Source organism: Salmo trutta, chromosome 11, assembly GCF_901001165.1.
Source record: "Salmo trutta chromosome 11, fSalTru1.1, whole genome shotgun sequence".
NCBI classification, from domain to species: domain Eukaryota; kingdom Metazoa; phylum Chordata; class Actinopteri; order Salmoniformes; family Salmonidae; genus Salmo; species Salmo trutta.
In genome coordinates, this window is record NC_042967.1 from 21,756,838 (window position 1) to 21,780,501 (window position 23,664).

Here is a 23,664-nt window from a genome sequence, read left to right on the forward strand (position 1 = left end):
CACGTGACGCGTTCCATTCCGGTCCAAGCTCAGAGCGTTCTAACCTCGAGTGGTCCACGGAGCCAGCCCGAGTTTTAACGACAATCATTCGCTTAGACATAGGCCTATCGTTTAGGATTTTTTATTTCGCCTTTATTTAACCAGATACATGATACATTTGGTGTGTAAAAAAAGTTACAACTGAAAAAGAGAGGTTTGTCGTTTATGCTTTTAATTAAACGTGGCGTAGGGAATACTCAGTGAAATGTCGCCTAAACAGTTGCAAAAACATATTTCTCTGTTCTGTAGACATGCGTAGCCTGTTAGATTGGGACACGGATCAAATGTATCTCAAATGTCAACGCGGCGAGTTTGTGGCGTTTGGCTGAAACCGCAAGTCTGAGGCAAGGCGCGGGCCACTCCGACGGACGACGAGGATAGTGACGTGATTTTGTTTCAGTATCAGAGTTACCGGGAATTTCAATGTGATCCATTACGTCCATCGATATGTTATCACATTAATCTGTACGCATTCGCGTTCTAATTTGTATTGTGACACACCGCTTGAGAGTGGAGGGGCAAAGATCAGATCAGGACTGAGTGCACGTGTTTGTGAGAATTACCGGAGACGCAAACATCTAAACGGATCGGTTCGTAGGCTACCACAACAACGATCACGACGCGGTTCATTTCGGACGACCTCGATGGTGTATGAACACGTTGACAGTCCTGGATCTCCTGCTGCGCTTTGCCGTGAACTTTTGACCATCTCTCCCGGAGATAATAACCCCACTCCGGCACAGCCCCATCCAAGTTTTGAGCGTCGGATTCCGGGGAAGGGAAGAAGGACACGGGGAGATATGGCGGTGACCGTGACTTTATCGCTCTCTCTCCTTCTCTTATCTCTCTCAAGTAAGTAGCCTCAATGGTAAACCGTTTGTGTTTGTAAATGTCATGTTTTGCACGCAGAAGACTCACTCAAAATGAACGCCGCTCGGGTTGACCACGTTGTTTTTACATTAGACAATGTCATGAAGTCGTTTGTGAAATGCATCTAGGCTATACACTACAGACTGAAATAAATCGCTTTTCGAAATGTATTTGGATAGGCTATTGCTCAAGTAAGGAAACATTATATACATTGTAAAGTATATATATATATATATATATATATATATATATATATAGCAACGAAGACAGCTTCCAAAGTCGCTGGATATTTTCGTATAACAGCTTATGTAAGTATGTTGTTTCGCCCTCCTCGCTTTTTTAGGTCTTGAAAACTTGCAGGGGAGTTTCCGTTGTCCGTTGTTCTGAAAGTTTGCCATGATTACAGACTGCATGACCTTGTAGCCTGATCTCAGCAAACTGTCAGCACCATGGACAGCGCACACGGATTCAACTCTCTAAAGTGTGTCTCTTGAATACAGTGGTGTTCTGTTGAATCTCGCTAGACATTTGTAAAGGAAAACTTTCATGCCTAATGCTGTTCAGTCAACGTTGGGCCCTTGGATATAACGGTTTAGTAGAGAACATTAATGACACTGAGTCAATACAACTATGGCAGGAGAAGTCTAATTTACTCTACTTACAACTAGTACATTAGTAGTGTTTCTCAGTCCTGGTCCTGGAGAGCCAGAGGGGTTTTGCCATGGCACTAACACACCTGATAAAACAAATCAACTCTTCATCAAGCCGTTGATTATTTGAATCAGGTGTGTTAGTGCTGGGGGGGGGGGGGGGTGATGTCACCAGGCAGGCCAAAACTCCATTCAAACAGTTCTTACACTAAAAGGGTATTATCATATTTTTCACAATTTCACAGTATTATTCGCCCCCACCCCCCACCAATACGTTGGGGCATGGACCCTACAAGGTCTCAAAAGCGCTCCACACATTCCACAGTGTTCCACAGGGAAGTGTCAAGTTGTCAAGTTGGCTGGATGTCCTTTGGGTGGTGGACCATTCTTGATACACAGTGGAAACTGTTAGGTGTGAAAAACCCAGCAGCATTGCAGTTCTTGACACAAACCGGTGTGCCTGGCACCTACTACCATACCCCGTTCAAAGGCTCTTAAATATCTTATCTTGTCCATTCACCCTCTGAATAGCACACATACACTATCCATGTCTCATGTCTGAAGGCCTAAAAATCCTTCTTTAACCTGTCTTCTCCCCTTCATCTACACCGATTGAAGTGACATCAATAAGGGATCATTGATTTCACCTGGATTCACTTGGTCAGTCTATGTCATGGAAAGAGCAGGTGTTCCTAATGTTTTGTACCCTCAGTGTATATAAAACACAACAAAATCACATTTTTGACTTCACTAGGTCTTTAAAGAAACAGTGCAGGAGTAAATAGTCCCATTAACATGCACAGTGTTCAGCCAGACTGCACATACCTGAAGTGAAGCTCAGCCAGTGAAGGAGGAAGTAGTTAGATATGAATGGAAACCAAGGCCTTCAGCTTGTGGAGTCAAACACACACTTTCCATGGGTTGCTTGGACCCTGCATACACACTCAGCCCATCCCAATTCACGTCTTACCCCTCCCCTTCATTGTTTTCACATCTGGAAGATGAAAGCAATATGGTGGAAGCTTTACCAGTACACTGTTTATACCTACCCAGACCCTACAGACATGCTAACATCTATCTGATACCTACCCAGAACCTACAGACATGCTAACATCTATCTGATACCTACCCAGAACCTACAGACATGCTAACATCTATCTGATACCTACCCAGACCCTACAGACATGCTAACACATATCTGATAACTACCCAGACCCTACAGACATGCTAACATCTATCTGATACCTACCCAGACCCTACAGACATGCTAACATCTATCTGATACCTACCCAGACCCTACAGACATGCTAACACCTATCTGATACCTACCCAGACCCTACAGACATGCTAACATCTATCTGATACCTACCCAGACCCTACAGACATGCTAACATCTATCTGATACCTACCCAGACCCTACAGACATGCTAACATCTATCTGATACCTACCCAGACCCTACAGACATGCTAACATCTATCTGATACCTACCCAGACCCTACAGACATGCTAACATCTATCTGATACCTACCTAGACCCTACAGACATGCTAACATCTATCTGATACCTACCTAGACCCTACAGACATGCTAACACCTATCTGATAACTACCCAGACCCTACAGACATGCTAACATCTATCTGATAACTACCCAGACCCTACAGACATGCTAACATCTATCTGATACCTACCTAGACCCTACAGACATGCTAACATCTATCTGATAACTACCCAGACCCTACAGACATGCTAACATCTATCTGATACCTACCTAGACCCTACAGACATGCTAACATCTATCTGATACCTACCCAGACCCTACAGACATGCTAACATCTATCTGATACCTACCCAGAACCTACAGACATGCTAACATCTATCTGATACCTACCCAGACCCTACAGACATGCTAACATCTATCTGATACCTACCCAGACCCTACAGACATGCTAACATCTATCTGATACCTACCCAGAACCTACAGACATGCTAACATCTATCTGATACCTACCCAGACCCTACAGACATGCTAACACCTATCTGATACCTACCCAGACCCTACAGACATGCTAACATCTATCTGATAACTACCCAGAACCTACAGACATGCTAACACCTATCTGATACCTACCCAGACCCTACAGACATGCTAACATCTATCTGATACCTACCCAGACCCTACAGACATGCTAACATCTATCTGATACCTACCCAGACCCTACAGACATGCTAACATCTATCTGATACCTACCCAGACCCTACAGACATGCTAACATCTATCTGATACCTACCCAGACCCTACAGACATGCTAACATCTATCTGATAACTACCCAGACCCTACAGACATGCTAACATCTATCTGATACCTACCCAGAACCTACAGACATGCTAACACCTATCTGATACCTACCCAGACCCTACAGACATGCTAACACCTATCTGATAACTACCCAGACCCTACAGACATGCTAACACCTATCTGATACCTACCCAGACCCTACAGACATGCTAACACCTATCTGATACCTACGTAGACCCTACAGACATGCTAACATCTATCTGATACCTACCCAGACCCTACAGACATGCTAACATCTATCTGATACCTACCCAGACCCTACAGACATGCTAACATCTATCTGATACCTACCTAGACCCTACAGACATGCTAACATCTATCTGATACCTACCCAGACCCTACAGACATGCTAACATCTATCTGATAACTACCCAGAACCTACAGACATGCTAACATCTATCTAATAACTACCCAGACCCTACAGACATGCTAACATCTATCTGATACCTACCCAGACCCTACAGACATGCTAACATCTATCTGATACCTACCTAGACCCTACAGACATGCTAACATCTATCTGATACCTACCCAGACCCTACAGACATGCTAACACCTATCTGATAACTACCCAGACCCTACAGACATGCTAACATCTATCTGATACCTACCCAGAACCTACAGACATGCTAACATCTATCTGATACCTACCCAGAACCTACAGACATGCTAACATCTATCTGATACCTACCCAGACCCTACAGACATGCTAACATCTATCTGATAACTACCCAGAACCTACAGACATGCTAACACCTATCTGATACCTACGTAGACCCTACAGACATGCTAACATCTATCTGATACCTACCCAGAACCTACAGACATGCTAACATCTATCTGATAACTACCCAGACCCTACAGACATGCTAACATCTATCTGATACCTACCCAGAACCTACAGACATGCTAACATCTATCTGATACCTACCCAGACCCTACAGACATGCTAACACCTATCTGATACCTACCCAGACCCTACAGACATGCTAACATCTATCTGATAACTACCCAGACCCTACAGACATGCTAACACCTATCTGATACCTACCCAGACCCTACAGACATGCTAACATCTATCTGATAACTACCCAGACCCTACAGACATGCTAACACCTATCTGATACCTACCTAGAACCTACAGACATGCTAACATCTATCTGATACCTACCCAGACCCTACAGACATGCTAACATCTATCTGATACCTACCCAGACCCTACAGACATGCTAACATCTATCTGATACCTACGTAGACCCTACAGACATGCTAACATCTATCTGATACCTACCCAGACCCTACAGACATGCTAACATCTATCTGATACCTACCTAGACCCTACAGACATGCTAACATCTATCTGATACCTACGTAGACCCTACAGACATGCTAACATCTATCTGATACCTACCCAGACCCTACAGACATGCTAACATCTATCTGATACCTACCTAGACCCTACAGACATGCTAACATCTATCTGATACCTACCTAGACCCTACAGACATGCTAACATCTATCTGATACCTACCCAGACCCTACAGACATGCTAACATCTATCTGATACCTACCCAGACCCTACAGACATGCTAACATCTATCTGATACCTACCCAGACCCTACAGACATGCTAACACCTATCTGATACCTACCTAGACCCTACAGACATGCTAACATCTATCTGATACCTACCTAGACCCTACAGACATGCTAACATCTATCTGATAACTACCCAGACCCTACAGACATGCTAACATCTATCTGATACCTACCCAGACCCTACAGACATGCTAACATCTATCTGATACCTACCCAGACCCTACAGACATGCTAACACATATCTGATACCTACCTAGACCCTACAGACATGCTAACATCTATCTGATACCTACCCAGACCCTACAGACATGCTAACACATATCTGATACCTACGTAGACCCTACAGACATGCTAACACCTATCTGATACCTACCCAGACCCTACAGACATGCTAACATCTATCTGATACCTACCCAGACCCTACAGACATGCTAACATCTATCGAGGGGTTATGGCCAAGCGTAAGGGACAAGGAGCAATTTGCGACCGGCTGCCTTACTCCAAAGATTATATTTTATGTTGACAAGATAGCCGAGTGACATCTCTAACAATGGAAATACTTGTCCTCCGTGATTGAAGGCAGGTGAGATTAGGTGGGACCATTTTAGCAAATGAGAGAGCAGATACGCATGTGAACAACAGGCACAACTAAGTCGTTTTTCAAAAATTTGCCAGAATGCACGTGCATTCACATGTATCAGTACATTTGTAACAGCCTAAACATTAGGACATTTATATTAAATCAAATAAGACTCATGTAATTTGACAGTCTCTCATAGACCTTCATACAGAAAGGGCTTATCTCACGCGGACAGATCTTGGGTGGAGTAAATCTTGTTCGCCACTTCCTCTCTGCTTACTCCAACACATACCTTATTCAGTTAATCAATTTGTATTGAAACGTGAAGGTATTCGTTGAAGTTCAATTGAGTTTCCAGGACACAGACAGACAGATTGATTCTCTGTAGAGTCCTGATGATGTCTACCACGGCCCCAGCCTCAGTCTGTCCTGCTAGCTAGATGCACACTAGGGCCTTACAGCTTGTAGTGGAGGTGTGATCCAGTGATCCAGGTACACACACACACACACACACACACACACACACACACACACACACACACACACACACACACACACACACACACACACACACACACACACACACACAGAAACATACAAATACAGGTGCACACACACACACACAAACACACTGTGCAGACCAATGACAGCTGAGCATTAGTGATCTACCCAGGATGCAGTTCTCATCAGGCGGTAACAAGAGAGTTGTGTCACTCTGCCAACAGTTCCATCCCAACGGGGGGGTGTATATGTGTGTGTGTGTGTGTGACAGTTCTTTCTCACAGACGCCTCAGTCTGCTTTTTATTTGCACTTACCGTTAATATTAATAAAGGCCAGCATTCCTCCCAGTCCAGGTGTACCCTTAGGATTGCACATATTTGTTCCAGCCCAGCACTAATACCCCCTATTCCACTATTCCAGGGCTTGATGGTTAGATTGAGTCGTTGAATCAGGTGTGTTAGCGCTGGGCTGAAACAAAAAACACTGTTATGACCGTGTTATGTAGAGTTATGACAGTGTTATGTAGCCTTTGTGCTCTATGGGTGTGGTGTCACCTCTACTCTCCTCCCTCTCTCCTCTCCCCATCCCTCTCCTCTCTTCTCCCCATCACCTCTCCTCTCTCCTCCCTCTCTCCTCTCCCTATCCCCTCTCTTCTCCCCACTGCCTCTCCTCCCTCCTCTCCTCCCTCTCTCCTCTCTTCCCCATCGCGTCTTCTCCCTCTCCTCTCCTCCCCATCCCCTTTCCTCTCCAAGCTGAAGTCATCCACACTGAAACAACCCACAGCAGCTGAGACCTGAGACCATCACACTGATAAAGGAGACCTGAGACCATCACACTGATAAAGGAGACCTGAGACCATCACACTGATAAAGGAGACCTGAGACCATCACACTGATAAAGGAGACCTGAGACCATCACACTGATAAAGGAGACCTGAGACCATCACACTGATAAAGGAGACCTGAGACCATCACACTGATAAAGGAGACCTGAGACCATCACACTGATAAAGGAGACCTGAGACCATCACACTGATAAAGGAGACCTGAGACCATCACACTGATAAAGGAGACCTGAGACCATCACACTGATAAAGGAGACCTGAGACCATCACACTGATAAAGGAGACCTGAGACCATCACACTGATAAAAGAGACCTGAGACCATCACACTGATAAAGGAGACCTGAGACCATCACACTGATAAAGGAGACCTGAGACCATCACACTGTTAAAGGAGACCTGAGACCATCACACTGATAAAGGAGGCCTGAGACCATCACACTGATAAAGGAGACCTGAGACCATCACACTGATAAAGGAGACCTGAGACCATCACACTGATAAAAGAGACCTGAGACCATCACACTGATAAAGGAGACCTGAGACCATCACACTGATAAAGGAGACCTGAGACCATCACACTGATAAAGGAGACCTGAGACCATCACACTGATAAAGGAGACCTGAGACCATCACACTGATAAAGGAGACCTGAGACCATCACACTGATAAAGGAGACCTGAGACCATCACACTGATAAAGGAGACCTGAGACCATCACACTGATAAAGGAGACCTGAGACCATCACACTGATAAAAGAGACCTGAGACCATCACACTGATAAAGGAGACCTGAGACCATCACACTGATAAAGGAGACCTCACTGTTTGTTTGAGAAAGAGAGTGCTAGTGTGTGTGTGTTCAGGCTGGAGAGACTAGCTCTTAAAGGAAGCCACTCCAGATGGCTTCTCTCTTAATAATTTAAACCAGGATATGTTCTACCTCTCCTCCACCGCTAACGCTTTGTCTGGTGAGCTACACACACACACACACACACACACACACACACACACACACACACACACACACACACACACACACACACACACACACACACACACACACACACACACACACACACACACACACACACACACACAATGTTTGTTGAGTTAAAACGTAAACATCAGTTGGGACACCTAATAAAGAGTCATGAAGACAGTGGTACCATAATGATACATTGAACTGGTTACATCTCCACAAAATGATCAACGTGCACAAAGAGAGTTTATTCTCCATCTTAACATGATCTGCTTTAAATGTCCTTTATCCCAGCTGATAACATGTGAAAGAACAGTGTTTCTTCAGATACACCTTAAATACATGATGCAGGATGAGGGAAAAGAGACAGTATGGTAGAGGTTCAACTGATTCACTCTCCTCTGGTGTGTGTTTTTCTATGTGTGTGTCTGTGTCTGTGTGTTTGTGTCTGTGTGTGTGTTTTACTCCAAAGGATCTTCTCCATATGTGTGCTATCATTCTAACATTCCATGACATTTAACAGATGTTTTCATGATGCTGCAGCTACTCACTTTTCACAGATTCTGTCTCTTTCTCTGCCTCTTTCTCTCTCTCTCTACATCTATCTATCTCTTTCTCTGTCTCTCTCTCTGATACTGTGCTAATATCCTATTCACAGGGAGAGCAAAGAGCTTTTTTGAAAAAACATGCAGTGATTGTTCTGCGGTATAGAACAGCTAGCTACAGTGTACATTATACACACAACTATAGAGGGATGTGGATGCTAATATCAGTCAGTCACTCGACCTATCAGAGGGATGAGTACTAATTTGATTGTGTACAGTGTCTTTGTTCCAAATGGAACTCTATTCCCCATGTAGTGCACTACTTCTGACCAGGGCCCTATTCCCTATGTAGTGCACTACTTCTGACCAAGGCCCTATTCCCTATGTAGTGCACTACTTCTGACCAGGGCCCTATACCCTATGTAGTGCACTACTTCTGACCAGGGCCCTATACCCTATGTAGTGCACTACTTCTGACCAAGGCCCTATTCCCTATGTAGTGCACTACTTCTGACCAGGGCCCTATTCCCTATGTAGTGCACTACTTCTGACCAGGGCCCTATTTCCTATGTAGTGCAGTACTTCTGACCAGGGCCCTATTCCCTATGTAGTGCACTACTTCTGACCAGGGACCTATTCCCTATGTAGTGCACTACTTCTGACCAGGGACCTATTCCCTATGTAGTGCACTACTTCTGACCAGGGCCCTATTCCCTATGTAGTGCACTACTTCTGACCAGGGACCTATTCCCTATGTAGTGCACTACTTCTGACCAGGGCTCTATTCCCTATGTAGTGCAGTACTTCTGACCAGGGCCCTATTCCCTATGTAGTGCACTACTTCTGACCAGGGCCCTATTCCCTGTGTAGTGCACTACTTCTGACCAGGGCCCTATTCCCTGTGTAGTGCACTACTTCTGACCAGGGCCCTATTCCCTATGTAGTGCACTACTTCTGACCAGGGCCCTATTCCCGATGTAGTGCACTACTTCTGACCAGGGCCCTATTCCCGATGTAGTGCACTACTTCTGACCAGGGCCCTATTCCCTATTCCCTGCACTACTTCTGACCAGGGCCCTATTCCCTATTCCCTGCACTACTCCTGACCAGGGTCACTAATGTTAGTGCTTGGTTTTGAAAATATCCTGCCTGGTGTCTATAAAACATATCTACTTGATACAATACTCAACTTAACTAGGGCCTTCACAACCTTGAACACACAGAAACCTTAACTAGAGCCTTCACAACCTTGAACACACAGAAACCTTAACTAGGGCCTTCATAACCTTGAACACACAGAAACCTGAACTAGGGCCTTCACAACCTTGAACACACAGAAACCTGAACTAGGGACTTCACAACCTTGAACACACAGAAACCTTAACTAGGGCCTTCACAACCTTGAACACACAGAAACCTTAACTAGGGTTTTCACAACCTTGAACACACAGAAACCTTAACTAGGGTTTTCACAACCTTGAACACACAGAAACCTGAACTAGGGCTTTCACAACCTTGAACACACAGAAACCTGAACTAGGGCCTTCACAACCTTGAACACACAGAAACCTTAACTAGGGCCTTCACAACCTTGAACACACAGAAACCTTAACTAGAGCCTTCACAACCTTGAACACACAGAAACCTGAACTAGGGCTTTCACAACCTTGAACACACAGAAACCTTAACTAGAGCCTTCACAACCTTGAACACACAGAAACCTGAACTAGAGCCTTCACAACCTTGAACACACAGAAAGCTTTGGTAGCCTAGCTGAACTGAACAGCAGTTGAGTTAACTAACAGTACAGGTAGGTTTCTCCCTGCGGGTAATGCTGGTTGTAATGACATCAGCTCTACAACTGCTTTGTCTCTGGGCTGTTACAGTAAAGTGCAGCAGAGGAAAAGTGATGCGTGGACTAAACGTTAGTGTGTGTGAGATTCCTCCCCTCCAGCTGTCTCTGCATACGTTGCCACGTCACTACACACTCTGATTCTCAGTCAGCTGCTGGGAGGGATCATGACAGAAGCTAGGAGTGTGTCAGAGCAATGTATTGTGGGAGTAGCACGGCCGTCGAGAGAGAGAGAGAGAGATCATTCATGGTTACATTGGAGCAGAAAAAGACAATGGTAGACAATGTCTCTGTCTTACAGTCATCTTTCTGTCTGTCTTTCAGTTGTCTTTCAGTCATCTTTCTGTCTCTCTCTTTCTGTGTCTCTGCTTTTTACACACACACACTCTCTCTCTCTCATATTGTGTGTATGTTGACATTTTCCTTCTCCACATGTCTGGAGGGGCCGTGATGGCTGCTACAGTGTGTCAGTCCTCTAGAGTTCAAACTCTCTGCCAACAAACCTCTGTTAGTTAAAGGGGCAATCAAGGATTGAATGATTTTTTTTACATTGAAATGAATGGTATATATCCATTAATTCTTGAAGAATATAATTTATAAATGTCTCTTGATCTTAGTTCAACCATCTTAACCTATCAAAACCCAAAATATAAGCTTGTTTTACCCTGAAGCTTCAGAACATTATTCAAACTAGAATCACGTGGATGGTCAGTCCCTGCATCCATATCTTTGTCTGTGAATTTGAGTGGTTATATTTCTCCTGCCCCGTCCCTCAGCTGTTTACCAAGGTAAAGTGGCCATTTTATTGTAGTTTGAATCCCAGATTGCCCTTTTTATAAGGCATTTATCTGTCTCTCTGAGCCAGAGTGTTTGGTCTGTGTTTGAGCAGACGTTTTGTCTGTGAGTGTGTTCCCTTCAGATAAAATAGCTGTGCTACTATGGGGACCTAAACTATCAGCAGTCTATCTCCTGTGTGTGTGTGTGTGTGTGTGTGTGTGTGTGTGTGTGGGCGTGTGCTCGTTTCAGATGGTGAACAGCTAGCTGGTGTGTGTGCTTTCAGAAACTCACACTCTCTCTCTCTCTCTCTCTCTCTCTCTCTCTCTCGTGTGTGTCTATGGATGCTTATGCATGTGTGTGTGTGTGTGTGTGTGTGTGTGTGTGTGTGTGTGTGTGTCCAGGTACAGGAGCGGAGAATGCCGAGGAGCGGCTGGTGAACTACCTGTTGAGTCCAGAGCGTTATAACAAACTGATCCGTCCTGCTGTTAACAAGAGCCAGCAGGTTACCATCTCTATACAGGTGTCTCTGTCACAGCTCATCAGTGTGGTGGGTACACACACGCACCTACACACGCATAGACACATGCACGTACACACACAGACAGAGGCACACACACACACAAACACAGAGGAACGTACACACACATGCCTGTAAACATTTCTATAACACACTGACCAGAACATTCATATACAGACACTATGTCACCATGTCTATAACACACTGACCAGAACATTCATATACAGACACTATGTCACCATGTCTATAACACACTGACCAGAACATTCATATACAGACACTATGTCACCATTTCTATAACACACTGAGCAGAACATTCATATACAGACACTATGTCACCATGTCTATAACACACTGAGCAGAACATTCATGTTCAGACACTATGTCACCATTTCTATAACACACTGAGCAGAACATTCATATACAGACACTATGTCACCATTTCTATAAACACACTGACCAGAACATTCATGTACAGACACTATGTCACCATGTCTATAACACACTGACCAGAACATTCATGTACAGACACTATGTCACCATTTCTATAACACACTGAGCAGGACATTCATGTACAGACACTATGTCACCATGTCTATAACACACTGACCAGAACATTCATATACAGACACTATGTCACCATTTCTATAACACACTGAGCAGGACATTCATATACAGACACTATGTCACCATTTCTATAACACACTGACCAGAACATTCATATACAGACACTATGTCACCATGTCTATAACACACTGACCAGAACATTCATGTACAGACACTATGTCACCATGTGTTTGTCTTTCAGAATGAGAGAGAACAGATTATGACCACCAACCTCTGGCTGTTCCAGGTGATGGTCTTTACACTTCCAGCTCTAACAGGCACCAGTTAACCAACACTGTGGATGACTCCCAAATGCCTCCCTTTCACTATATATATTCTCTATATAGTGTGGCACATTATACCTGTGCCCAGTAGTGCACTACATGGCAGGCCTCTCCTACCCTGTTCCTGGAGAGATACCCTCCGGTAGGTTTTAAATCCAACTCAGTTCCTGGAGAGATACCCTCCTGTAGGTTTTAACTCCAACCCTGTTCCTGGAGAGCTACCCTCCTGTAGGTTTTAACTCCAACCCTGTTCCTGGAGAGCTACCCTCCTGTAGGTTTTAACTCCAACTCAGTTCCTGGAGAGCTACCCTCCTGTAGGTTTTAACTCCAACCCTGTTCCTGGAGAGCTACCCTCCTGTAGGTTTTAACGCCAACCCTGTTCCTGGAGAGCTACTCTCCTGTAGGTTTTAACGCCAACCCTGTTCCTGGAGTGCTACCGTCCTGTAGGAGTAAAGCTACAGGAGGGTATCTCTCCAGGAACTGAGTTGTAGTTAAAACCTACAAGACAGTAGCTCTCCAGGAACTGAGTTGGACTGAACCTACAGGACAGTAGCTCTCCAGGAACTGAGTTGGACTGAACCTACAGGACAGTAGCTCTCCAGGAACTGAGTTGGACTGAACCTACAGGACAGTAGCTCTCCAGGAACTGAGTTGGACTGAACCTACAGGACAGTAGCTCTCCAGGAACTGAGTTGGACTGAACCTACAGGACAGTAGCTCTCCAGGAACTGAGTTGGACTGAACCTACAGGAGGGTATCTCTCCAGGAACTGAGTTGGACTGAACCTACAGGACAGTAGCTCTCCAGGAACTGAGTTGGACTGAACCTACAGGACAGTAGCTCTCCAGGAACTGAGTTGGACTTAACCTACAGGACAGTAGCTCTCCAGGAACTGAGTTGGACTCAACCTACAGGACAGTAGCTCTCCAGGAACTGAGTTGGACTGAACCTACAGGACAGTAGCTCTCCAGGAACTGAGTTGGACTGAACCTACAGGACAGTAGCTCTCCAGGAACTGAGTTGGACTGAACCTACAGGACAGTAGCTCTCCAGGAACTGAGTTGGACTCAACCTACAGGACAGTAGCTCTCCTTAGAACTGAGTTGGACTGAACCTACAGGACAGTAGCTCTCCTTAGAACTGAGTTGGACTGAACCTACAGGACAGTAGCTCTCCAGGAACTGAGTTGGACTGTACCTACAGGACAGTAGCTCTCCTTAGAACTGAGTTGGACTGAACCTACAGGACAGTAGCTCTCCTTAGAACTGATTTGGACTGAACCTACAGGAGGGTGTCTCTCCAGGAACAGAGTTGGACTGAACCTACAGGACAGTAGCTCTCCAGGAACTGAGTTGGACTCAACCTACAGGACAGTAGCTCTCCTTAGAACTGAGTTAGACTGAACCTACAGGACAGTAGCTCTCCAGGAACTGAGTTGGACTGAACCTACAGGACAGTAGCTCTCCTTAGAACTGAGTTAGACTGAACCTACAGGACAGTAGCTCTCCAGGAACAGGGTAGGAGTTAAAACCTACAGGACAGTAGCTCTCCTTAGAACTGAGTTGGAGTTAAAACCTACAGGACAGTAGCTCTCCTTAGAACTGAGTTGGAGTTAAAACCTACAGGACTGTAGCTCTCCTTAGAACTGAGTTGGACTGAACCTACAGGACAGTAGCTCTCCTTAGAACTGAGTTAGACTGAACCTACAGGACAGTAGCTCTCCAGGAACTGAGTTGGACTGAACCTACAGGAGGGTATCTCTCCAGGAACAGAGTTGGACTGAACCTACAGGAGGGTATCTCTCCAGGAACAGAGTTGGAGAGCCCTGATATATAGGGACTAGGATGCTATTTGGGATGTTCATATTGTAATCACCACATATTATACCATTGTACATTATCTCAGTGTTTGAAATGTTGAGCTGTGTGTGTTTCTGGGTGGTGTAGTTTATGGGTCCCTGTCTGTCTCTGTCTCCAGGAGTGGAATGACTACAGACTGAGATGGGACCCAGAGAAATACGAAGGCATCAAAAAACTACGAATTCCATCTCAACACATTTGGCTTCCTGATATTGTTCTCTACAACAAGTATGTAACGCAGGTGCAGTGTGTGTGTGTATTTATGAAATTGAATCCTATTCACATGTACGATACATTTATAGATGTCAATGTATTACTGTATTGTTGCAGACGTGTGTGTGTGTGTGTGTGCCTTTCAGCATGTCTGTTTGTGTGTGTGTGTGTGTGCCTTTCAGCATGTGTGTGTGTGTGTGTGTGTGTGTACGTGCCTTTCAGCGTGTGTGTGTGTGCGTGCCTTTCAGCATGTGTGTGTGTGTCTGTTTGTGTCTGTGTCCCTTTCAGCATGTGTTTCTGTGTGTGTGTGTGCTCATGTTCCTTTCTTTCAGCATGTGTGTGTGTGTGTGTACCTTTGTTCATGTGTGTATCCGTGTGTGTATAAGTCCCTCATCCTGGTAGAGGCCTTCTGACATTCTCTCTGTTCCAGAACGCTCATGCGGAAAATCCACAGCTAAAATAAGGTTTATGTTTCTACGGTGATTTTTAATTGAAATTTAGTGCAGAAATAATGGTCCTGATGTGTCCTCAAGTACCAGGCTGTTAACGAGGGGGAGGGATTAACGAGGAGCAGTTAATTAATGTGGAATAATCACACCTCGTTATCACACCAGTCTGTACATACTATCTATCTGTTAGCGGTTCCACCTTTACTCAACCCTGCAGTGTGTGTGTGTGTGTGTGTGTGTGTGTGTGTGTGTGTGTGTGTGTGTGTGTGTGTGTGTGTGGGTGTGTGGTGTGTGTGTGTGTGTGTGTAACATTGATGTGGACTCTCTCGTCCCTGCAGTGCGGACGGGGTGTACGAGGTCTCCTTCTATTGCAACGCCGTGGTGTCCAACACAGGAGACATCTTCTGGCTCCCGCCTGCCATCTACAAGTCAGCCTGCGCCATCGAGGTCCAGCACTTCCCCTTCGACCAGCAGGTGGCTGTTGGTGTAATGTGGTTGTTGTTGATGCTGTCTTTGATCTGTGCTTCTGGGGGCTGTTACAGAAGGCTGGACCAATGAGAGACAGCTAACTGTCCTTTTGATCTGTGCTTCTGGGGGCTGTTACAGAAGGCTGGACCAATGAGAGACAGTTAACTGTCCTTTTGATCTGTGCTTCTGGGGGCTGTTACAGAAGGCTGGACCAATGAGAGACAGCTAACTGTCCTTTTGATCTGTGCTTCTGGGGGCTGTTACAGAAGGCTGGACCAATGAGAGACAGCTAACTGTCCTTTTGATCTGTGCTTCTGGGGGCTGTTACAGAAGGCTGGACCAATGAGAGACAGCTAACTGTCCTTTTGATCTGTGCTTCTGGGGGCTGTTACAGAATGCTGGACCAATGAGAGACAGCTAACTGTCCTTTTGATCTGTGCTTCTGGGGGCTGTTACAGAAGGCTGGACCAATGAGAGACAGTTAACTGTCCTTTTGATCTGTGCTTCTTGGGGCTGTTACAGAAGGCTGGACCAATGAGAGACAGCTAACTGTCCTTTTGATCTGTGCTTCTGGGGGCTGTTACAGAATGCTGGACCAATGAGAGACAGCTAACTGTCCTTTTGATCTGTGCTTCTGGGGGCTGTTACAGAAGGCTGGACCAATGAGAGACAGCTAACTGTCTTTGATCTGTGCTTCTGGAGGCTGTTACAGAAGGCTGGACCAATGAGAGACAGCTAACTGTCCTTTTGATCTGTGCTTCTGGGGGCTGTTACAGAATGCTGGACCAATGAGAGACAGCTAACTGTCCTTTTGATCTGTGCTTCTGGGGGCTGTTACAGAAGGCTGGACCAATGAGAGACAGTTAACTGTCCTTTTGATCTGTGCTTCTGGGGGCTGTTACAGAAGGCTGGACCAATGAGAGACAGCTAACTGTCCTTTTGATCTGTGCTTCTGGGGGCTGTTACAGAAGGCTGGACCAATGAGAGGCAGCTAACTGTCCTTTTGATCTGTGCTTCTGGGGGCTGTTACAGAAGGCTGGACCAATGAGAGACAGCTAACTGTCCTTTTGATCTGTGCTTCTGGGGGCTGTTACAGAAGGCTGGACCAATGAGAGACAGCTAACTGTCCTTTTGATCTGTGCTTCTGGGGGCTGTTACAGAAGGCTGGACCAATGAGAGACAGCTAAATGTCCTTTTGATCTGTGCTTCTGGGGGCTGTTACAGAAGGCTGGACCAATGAGAGACAGTTAACTGTCCTTTTGATCTGTGCTTCTGGGGGCTGTTACAGAAGGCTGGACCAATGAGAGACAGCTAACTCTCCTTTTGAGAAATATGACTTAAAATTGTCATGGTATAATTGACTCGACAACAACAACCAATATACAAATTCAGTGTTCTTAATCAAACAGAAAAGTTACATGTAGCTGTTTATCAAAGTTAGCTGGCTACTTTAACACTCCTGTTTACTGGAATATCCCACTGGTCTGACTGATGCTGTCTGGCTGATGCTGTCTGACTGATGCTGTCTGACTGATGCTGTCTGGTTGTCTGATGTCACTGATGTTGTCTGACCTATTCATCTAGAACTGCACACTCAAGTTCCGCTCGTGGACCTACGACCACACCGAAGTCGACCTCATCCTCACCAGCGACTTCGCCAGCCGGGACGACTTCACGCCGAGCGGCGAGTGGGACATCGTGTCGCTGCCCGCCCGCAAGAACGAAGACCCTGACGACATCACTTACCTGGACATCACCTACGACTTTGTCATCAAGAGGAAGCCTCTGTTCTACACCATCAACCTGATTATCCCCTGTGTCCTCATCACCTCTCTGGCCATCCTGGTCTTCTACCTGCCCTCTGACTGTGGGGAGAAGATGACCCTGTGTATCTCTGTCCTGCTGGCCCTCACTGTCTTCCTGCTGCTCATCTCTAAGATAGTACCGCCCACCTCTCTGGCTGTGCCTCTCATAGGTAGGTAGAACTGTCCACCTCTCTGGCTGTGCCTCTCATAGGTAGGTAGAACCGCCCACCTCTCTGGCTGTGTCTCTCATAGGTAGGTAGAACCCTCCATCTCTCTGGCTGTGTCTCTCATAGGTAGGTAGAACCGTCCATCTCTCTGGCTGTGTCTCTCATAGGTAGGTAGAACCGTCCACCTCTCTGGCTGTGCCTCTCATAGGTAGGTAGAACCGTCCATCTCTCTGGCTGTGTCTCTCATAGGTAGGTAGAACCGTCCACCTCTCTGGCTGTGTCTCTCATAGGTAGGTAGAACCGTCCATCTCTCTGGCTGTGTCTCTCATAGGTAGGTAGAACCCTCCATCTCTCTGGCTGTGTCTCTCATAGGTAGGTAGAACCCTCCATCTCTCTGGCTGTGTCTCTCATAGGTAGGTAGAACCGTCCACCTCTCTGGCTGTGCTTCTCATAGGTAGGTAGAACCGTCCATCTCGCTGGCTGTGCCTCTCATAGGTAGGTAGAACCGTCCATCTCTCTGGCTGTGTCTCTCATAGGTAGGTAGAACCGTCCACCTCTCTGGCTGTGCCTCTCATAGGTAGGTAGAACCCTCCATCTCTCTGGCTGTGTCTCTCATAGGTAGGTAGAACCGTCCATCTCTCTGGCTGTGTCTCTCATAGGTAGGTAGAACCGTCCATCTCTCTGGCTGTGTCTCTCATAGGTAGGTAGAACCGTCCATCTCTCTGGCTGTGTCTCTCATAGGTAGGTAGAACCGTCCATCTCTCTGGCTGTGTCTCTCATAGGTAGGTAGAACCGTCCACCTCTCTGGCTGTGCCTCTCATAGGTAGGTAGAACCCTCCATCTCTCTGGCTGTGCCTCTCATAGGTAGGTAGAACCCTCCATCTCTCTGGCTGTGTCTCTCATAGGTAGGTAGAACCGCCCATCTCTCTGGCTGTGCCTCTCATAGGTAGGTAGAACCGTCCATCTCTCTGGCTGTGTCTCTCATAGGTAGGTAGAACCGTCCATCTCTCTGGCTGTGTCTCTCATAGGTAGGTAGAACCGTCCATCTCTCTGGCTGTGCCTCTCATAGGTAGGTAGAACCGTCCATCTCTGGCTGTGTCTCTCATAGGTAGGTAGAACCGTCCATCTCTCTGGCTGTGTCTCTCATAGGTAGGTAGAACCGTCCACCTCTCTGGCTGTGTCTCTCATAGGTAGGTAGAACCGTCCATCTCTCTGGCTGTGTCTCTCATAGGTAGGTCGAACCGCCCATCTCTCTGGCTGTGCCTCTCATAGGTAGGTAGAACCGTCCATCTCTCTGGCTGTGTCTCTCATAGGTAGGTAGAACCGTCCATCTCTCTGGCTGTGTCTCTCATAGGTAGGTAGAACCGTCCATCTCTCTGGCTGTGCCTCTCATAGGTAGGTAGAACCGTCCATCTCTCTGGCTGTGCCTCTCATAGGTAGGTAGAACCGTCCATCTCTCTGGCTGTGCCTCTCATAGGTAGGTAGAACTGTCCACCTCTCTGGCTGTGTCTCTCATAGGTAGGTAGAACCCTCCACCTCTCTGGCTGTGTCTCTCATAGGTAGGTAGAACCCTCCACCTCTCTGGCTGTGTCTCTCATAGGTAGGTAGAACCGTCCATCTCTCTGGCTGTGTCTCTCATAGGTAGGTAGAACCGTCCATCTCTCTGGCTGTGTCTCTCATAGGTAGGTAGAACCGTCCATCTCTCTGGCTGTGCCTCTCATAGGTAGGTAGAACCGCCCATCTCTCTGGCTGTGCCTCTCATAGGTAGGTAGAACCGTCCATCTCTCTGGCTGTGCCTCTCATAGGTAGGTAGAACCGTCCATCTCTCTGGCTGTGCCTCTCATAGGTAGGTAGAACCGTCCACCTCTCTGGCTGTGTCTCTCATAGGTAGGTAGAACCGTCCATCTCTCTGGCTGTGCCTCTCATAGGTAGGTAGAACCGTCCACCTCTCTGGCTGTGTCTCTCATAGGTAGGTAGAACCCTCCACCTCTCTGGCTGTGCCTCTCATAGGTAGGTAGAACCGCCCATCTCTCTGGCTGTGCCTCTCATAGGTAGGTAGAACCGTCCATCTCTCTGGCTGTGTCTCTCATAGGTAGGTAGAACCGCCCATCTCTCTGGCTGTGCCTCTCATAGGTAGGTAGAACCGTCCATCTCTCTGGCTGTGTCTCTCATAGGTAGGTAGAACCGCCCATCTCTCTGGCTGTGCCTCTCATAGGTAGGTAGAACCGTCCATCTCTCTGGCTGTGTCTCTCATAGGTAGGTAGAACCGTCCATCTCTCTGGCTGTGTCTCTCATAGGTAGGTAGAACCGTCCATCTCTCTGGCTGTGTCTCTCATAGGTAGGTAGAACCGTCCATCTCTCTGGCTGTGTCTCTCATAGGTAGGTAGAACCGTCCATCTCTCTGGCTGTGTCTCTCATAGGTAGGTAGACGTAGTTTGTTGGTTTGTTCTGGTAAATTATTTCTATACATTTTAAGTGTTGTTTGTACTGCATTTTTTTTTATTCCATATGGGTAATTCTTCCTGTGTGTGTGTGTGTGTGTGTGTGTGTGTGTGTGTGTGTGTGTGTGTGTGTGTGTGTAAATTTACCAACCTCTCCAGGTAAATACCTGATGTTCACTATGGTGTTGGTGACCTTCTCCATCGTGACCAGTGTGTGTGTCCTCAACGTTCACCACCGCTCCCCGTCCACCCACCGCATGCCCGACTGGGTCAAACGCCTCTTCCTGCTTCGCCTCCCCGCCTTCCTCCTCATGAGACGCCCCGGGAACAGTAACGTCCGGGAAAAACTTCGACGGAAGCAGGCCACTGCCGCTGCCGGGAACACCACCTCCGGGAACCCTGGGAATTCCCGAGGCGGGGCGAAAAAGCGGTATTCCGACATCAAGCTGGGAGGAATCCAGACGGACTCTGACTCGTTCTATGTGAAGGAGGATTCGGCCCGGAAGTTTGGCTGGAAGGTGGGAGACGTGTCGGGGGACGGTGGTATTCCGGAGATCAGGCGTCGCGTGGCGGTCCAGTGGGACGCTGACCTGGAGGAGGCGGTGGATGGAGTGAGGTATATCGCTGAACACATGAAGACGGAGGATGGAGATGAAGGGGTGAGGAGGAGGAGAATGGAATCTGTTCAAATGATTTGTGTAGATTTGTAATTGGCATATACATTTTTTACAGTCACACAATCTCTCTCTCCCTCCCTCTCTCTTTTTCTCCTGCTGTCTCTCTCTCCACACCTCCCACCTCCCCCTCTGTCTCGCTCTCTCTCTCCCCCTCTCTCTCTCATTCTCTCTCTCCCCCTCTCTCTCTCATTCTCTCTCTCCCAACCTCTCTCTCACTCTCTCTCTCCCCCTCTCTCCCTATCTATCTCCCCCTACACCTCCCCCTCTCTCTCCCTCTCTCTCTCCCTCTCTCTCTCCCTCTCTCTCTCCCTCCCCCCCCTCTCTCCCTCTCTCTCCCTCTCCCCCCCTCTATCTCCCTCTCCCCCCTGTAGATCATAGAGGACTGGAAGTACGTAGCGATGGTAATTGACCGTCTGTTCCTGTGGATCTTTATCCTGGTGTGTGTGGTGGGAACCCTGGGTCTCTTCATGCAGCCCCTCTTCCAGAGCTACAACACTCCTACTGCAGACAGCAACGAGTGAGTCACACACACACACACACACACACACACACACACACACACACACACACACACACACACACACACACAGTTACAACACTCCTACTGCAGACAGCAACGAGTGAGTCATACACACACACACACACACACACACACACAGTTACAACACTCCTACTGCAGACAGCAACGAGTGAGTCACACACACACACAGTTACAACACTCCTACTGCAGACAGCAACGAGTGAGTCATACACACACACACACACAGAGCTACAACACTCCTACTGCAGACAGCAACGAGTGAGTCACACACACACACACACACACACACACACACACACACACACACACACACACACACAGAGCTACACCACTCCTACTGCAGACAGCAACGAGTGAGTCTCACACACACACACACACATACATACACAGTTACAACACTCCTACTGCAGACAGCAACGAGTGAGTCACACACACACACACACACACACACACACACACACACACACACACACACACACACACACACACACACACATAGAGCTACAACACTCCTACTGCAGACAGCAACGAGTGAGTCACACACACACACACACACACACACAGAGCTACAACACTCCTACTGCAGACAGCAACGAGTGAGTCACACACACACACACACACACACACTCACTCACACATACACACAGAGCTACAACACTCCTACTGCAGACAGCAACGAGTGAGTCACACACACACACACACGAAGACATGGTCAAATAAACAGATGAAATACACATAAATCCAATAACATGGCTAAAACTCAACTCTCTTCTATATTCCCGTATCATTGTAATATTTCTACATGTTTTATTTCTCCTCTCTCAGGTATGGTGATTTCTGAGAGCCCCTGGGAGTGGGCGTTGGAGAGGGAAACCCCGTAGCAGCTAAACGGATCGCTGTCCTACGAACTCTGGAGCAACCTGTGCCAAAGCCAGCACCGTCAGTAGTACTTCTACCCTGGTCAGTAGCTCATCAAGCATTAGAAGACATTGTAGAGGTACTATACGGTCTACTGTGAGCATTATGCTGGATCTCTCTCTCTCTAACTCTCTCTGGGCTCTCCACTCTTCAAGACACGCTAGATCTCAACTACCAACAGGACACATTCAGGTTCTCTTCTCTTCCTTCTCATGTACTATTCATGGACAGGGTCTCTCTTTCCTTTGTTTGTTCGCTCTCTCTCTTTCTGTCTCTCTTTTTTTCTTTCTTTCTTTCTTTCTTTCTGTCTCTCTCTCTCTTGTTCTCTCTCTTCTTTTGAGGAAGATTTCACTTGGACGCACTTTGAACTGTGTTCTCCTCTTTAAGAGAGTGTACAGTAGTTATAATTGCATTGTCTTATGTTTGGAAAATGTGGGCTCTCTCTCTCTCTCTCTCTTTCTCTTTCTCTCTCTCTCTCTCTTTCTCTCTTTCTCTCTCTCTCTCTCTCTCTCTCTCTCTCTCAAGCCATAACACTTGCAGTAGCCTATCAAAAGGATAGGCCTAAGACTCTACACTTAAAGCTAAAGGAAGGAAACTCATTTGAAGGACTGACACATGTCATTGTGAAGAGACTTGTTATTAAAAGACGGTTTGGTTTTTAAAAGACTGATGATCACGCCGCTTCCCTAGTTCCACACAACACACACTCTGCTTATTATGTTTAAATACCAACTGTATGTTAAACCTGTCAGTCTGCTACTGTACTTCCCACATATCTGACCACATGGCTGAGTCCAAAATGGCACCTTATTCCCTATACAGTGCACTACTTTTGACCAGAGCCCTATAGATCCTGGTCAAAAGGAGTGCACTATCTAGGGAATAGGGTGCGGTTTTTGGATGTAGCCCATGTTCCAGGATTTAGCTGGGACGTTCACTTTGTATCTGCCTTAATAATAGATGAATACAGATAATGACGATAGACTAATTATTATAAAAGGAATAATACAAGGATTTTAACACCAGGATATTGTTGATTCCAAATCAATATGAAATCTGGAGAAAAACAACAAGAGCAACAATGGGCTCCTTTGTATTATGTCAAATAAAATGCTCTAAAAAACA

The 23,664-nt window shown here is 46.6% G+C and overlaps 1 protein-coding gene across 3 annotated transcripts; it reads left to right on the plus strand.

The window, feature by feature from the left end:
* The first annotated feature begins 430 nt into the window (after positions 1–430).
* Positions 431–23,664, plus strand: LOC115202478 (neuronal acetylcholine receptor subunit beta-2). Of its 3 annotated transcripts, XR_003879996.1 has the most exons (10): positions 431–891; positions 11,996–12,141; positions 12,920–12,964; positions 14,979–15,088; positions 15,861–15,996; positions 17,575–17,965; positions 20,563–21,062; positions 21,452–21,597; positions 22,447–22,581; positions 23,065–23,664. XR_003879996.1 is itself a non-coding variant. In XM_029766630.1 (9 exons), the coding sequence occupies exons 1-9, from the start codon at positions 684–686 to the stop codon at positions 22,460–22,462; spliced, it is 1,698 nt and encodes a 565-aa protein (XP_029622490.1). In that variant the 5' UTR covers positions 431–683; the 3' UTR covers positions 22,463–23,005. The 3 variants fall into 3 exon arrangements, 2 of the variants coding, with proteins under 2 accessions (XP_029622490.1, XP_029622491.1); XM_029766630.1 differs by lacking the exon at positions 23,065–23,664 and having other exon boundaries at positions 22,447–23,005; XM_029766631.1 differs by lacking the exons at positions 12,920–12,964; positions 23,065–23,664 and having other exon boundaries at positions 22,447–23,005.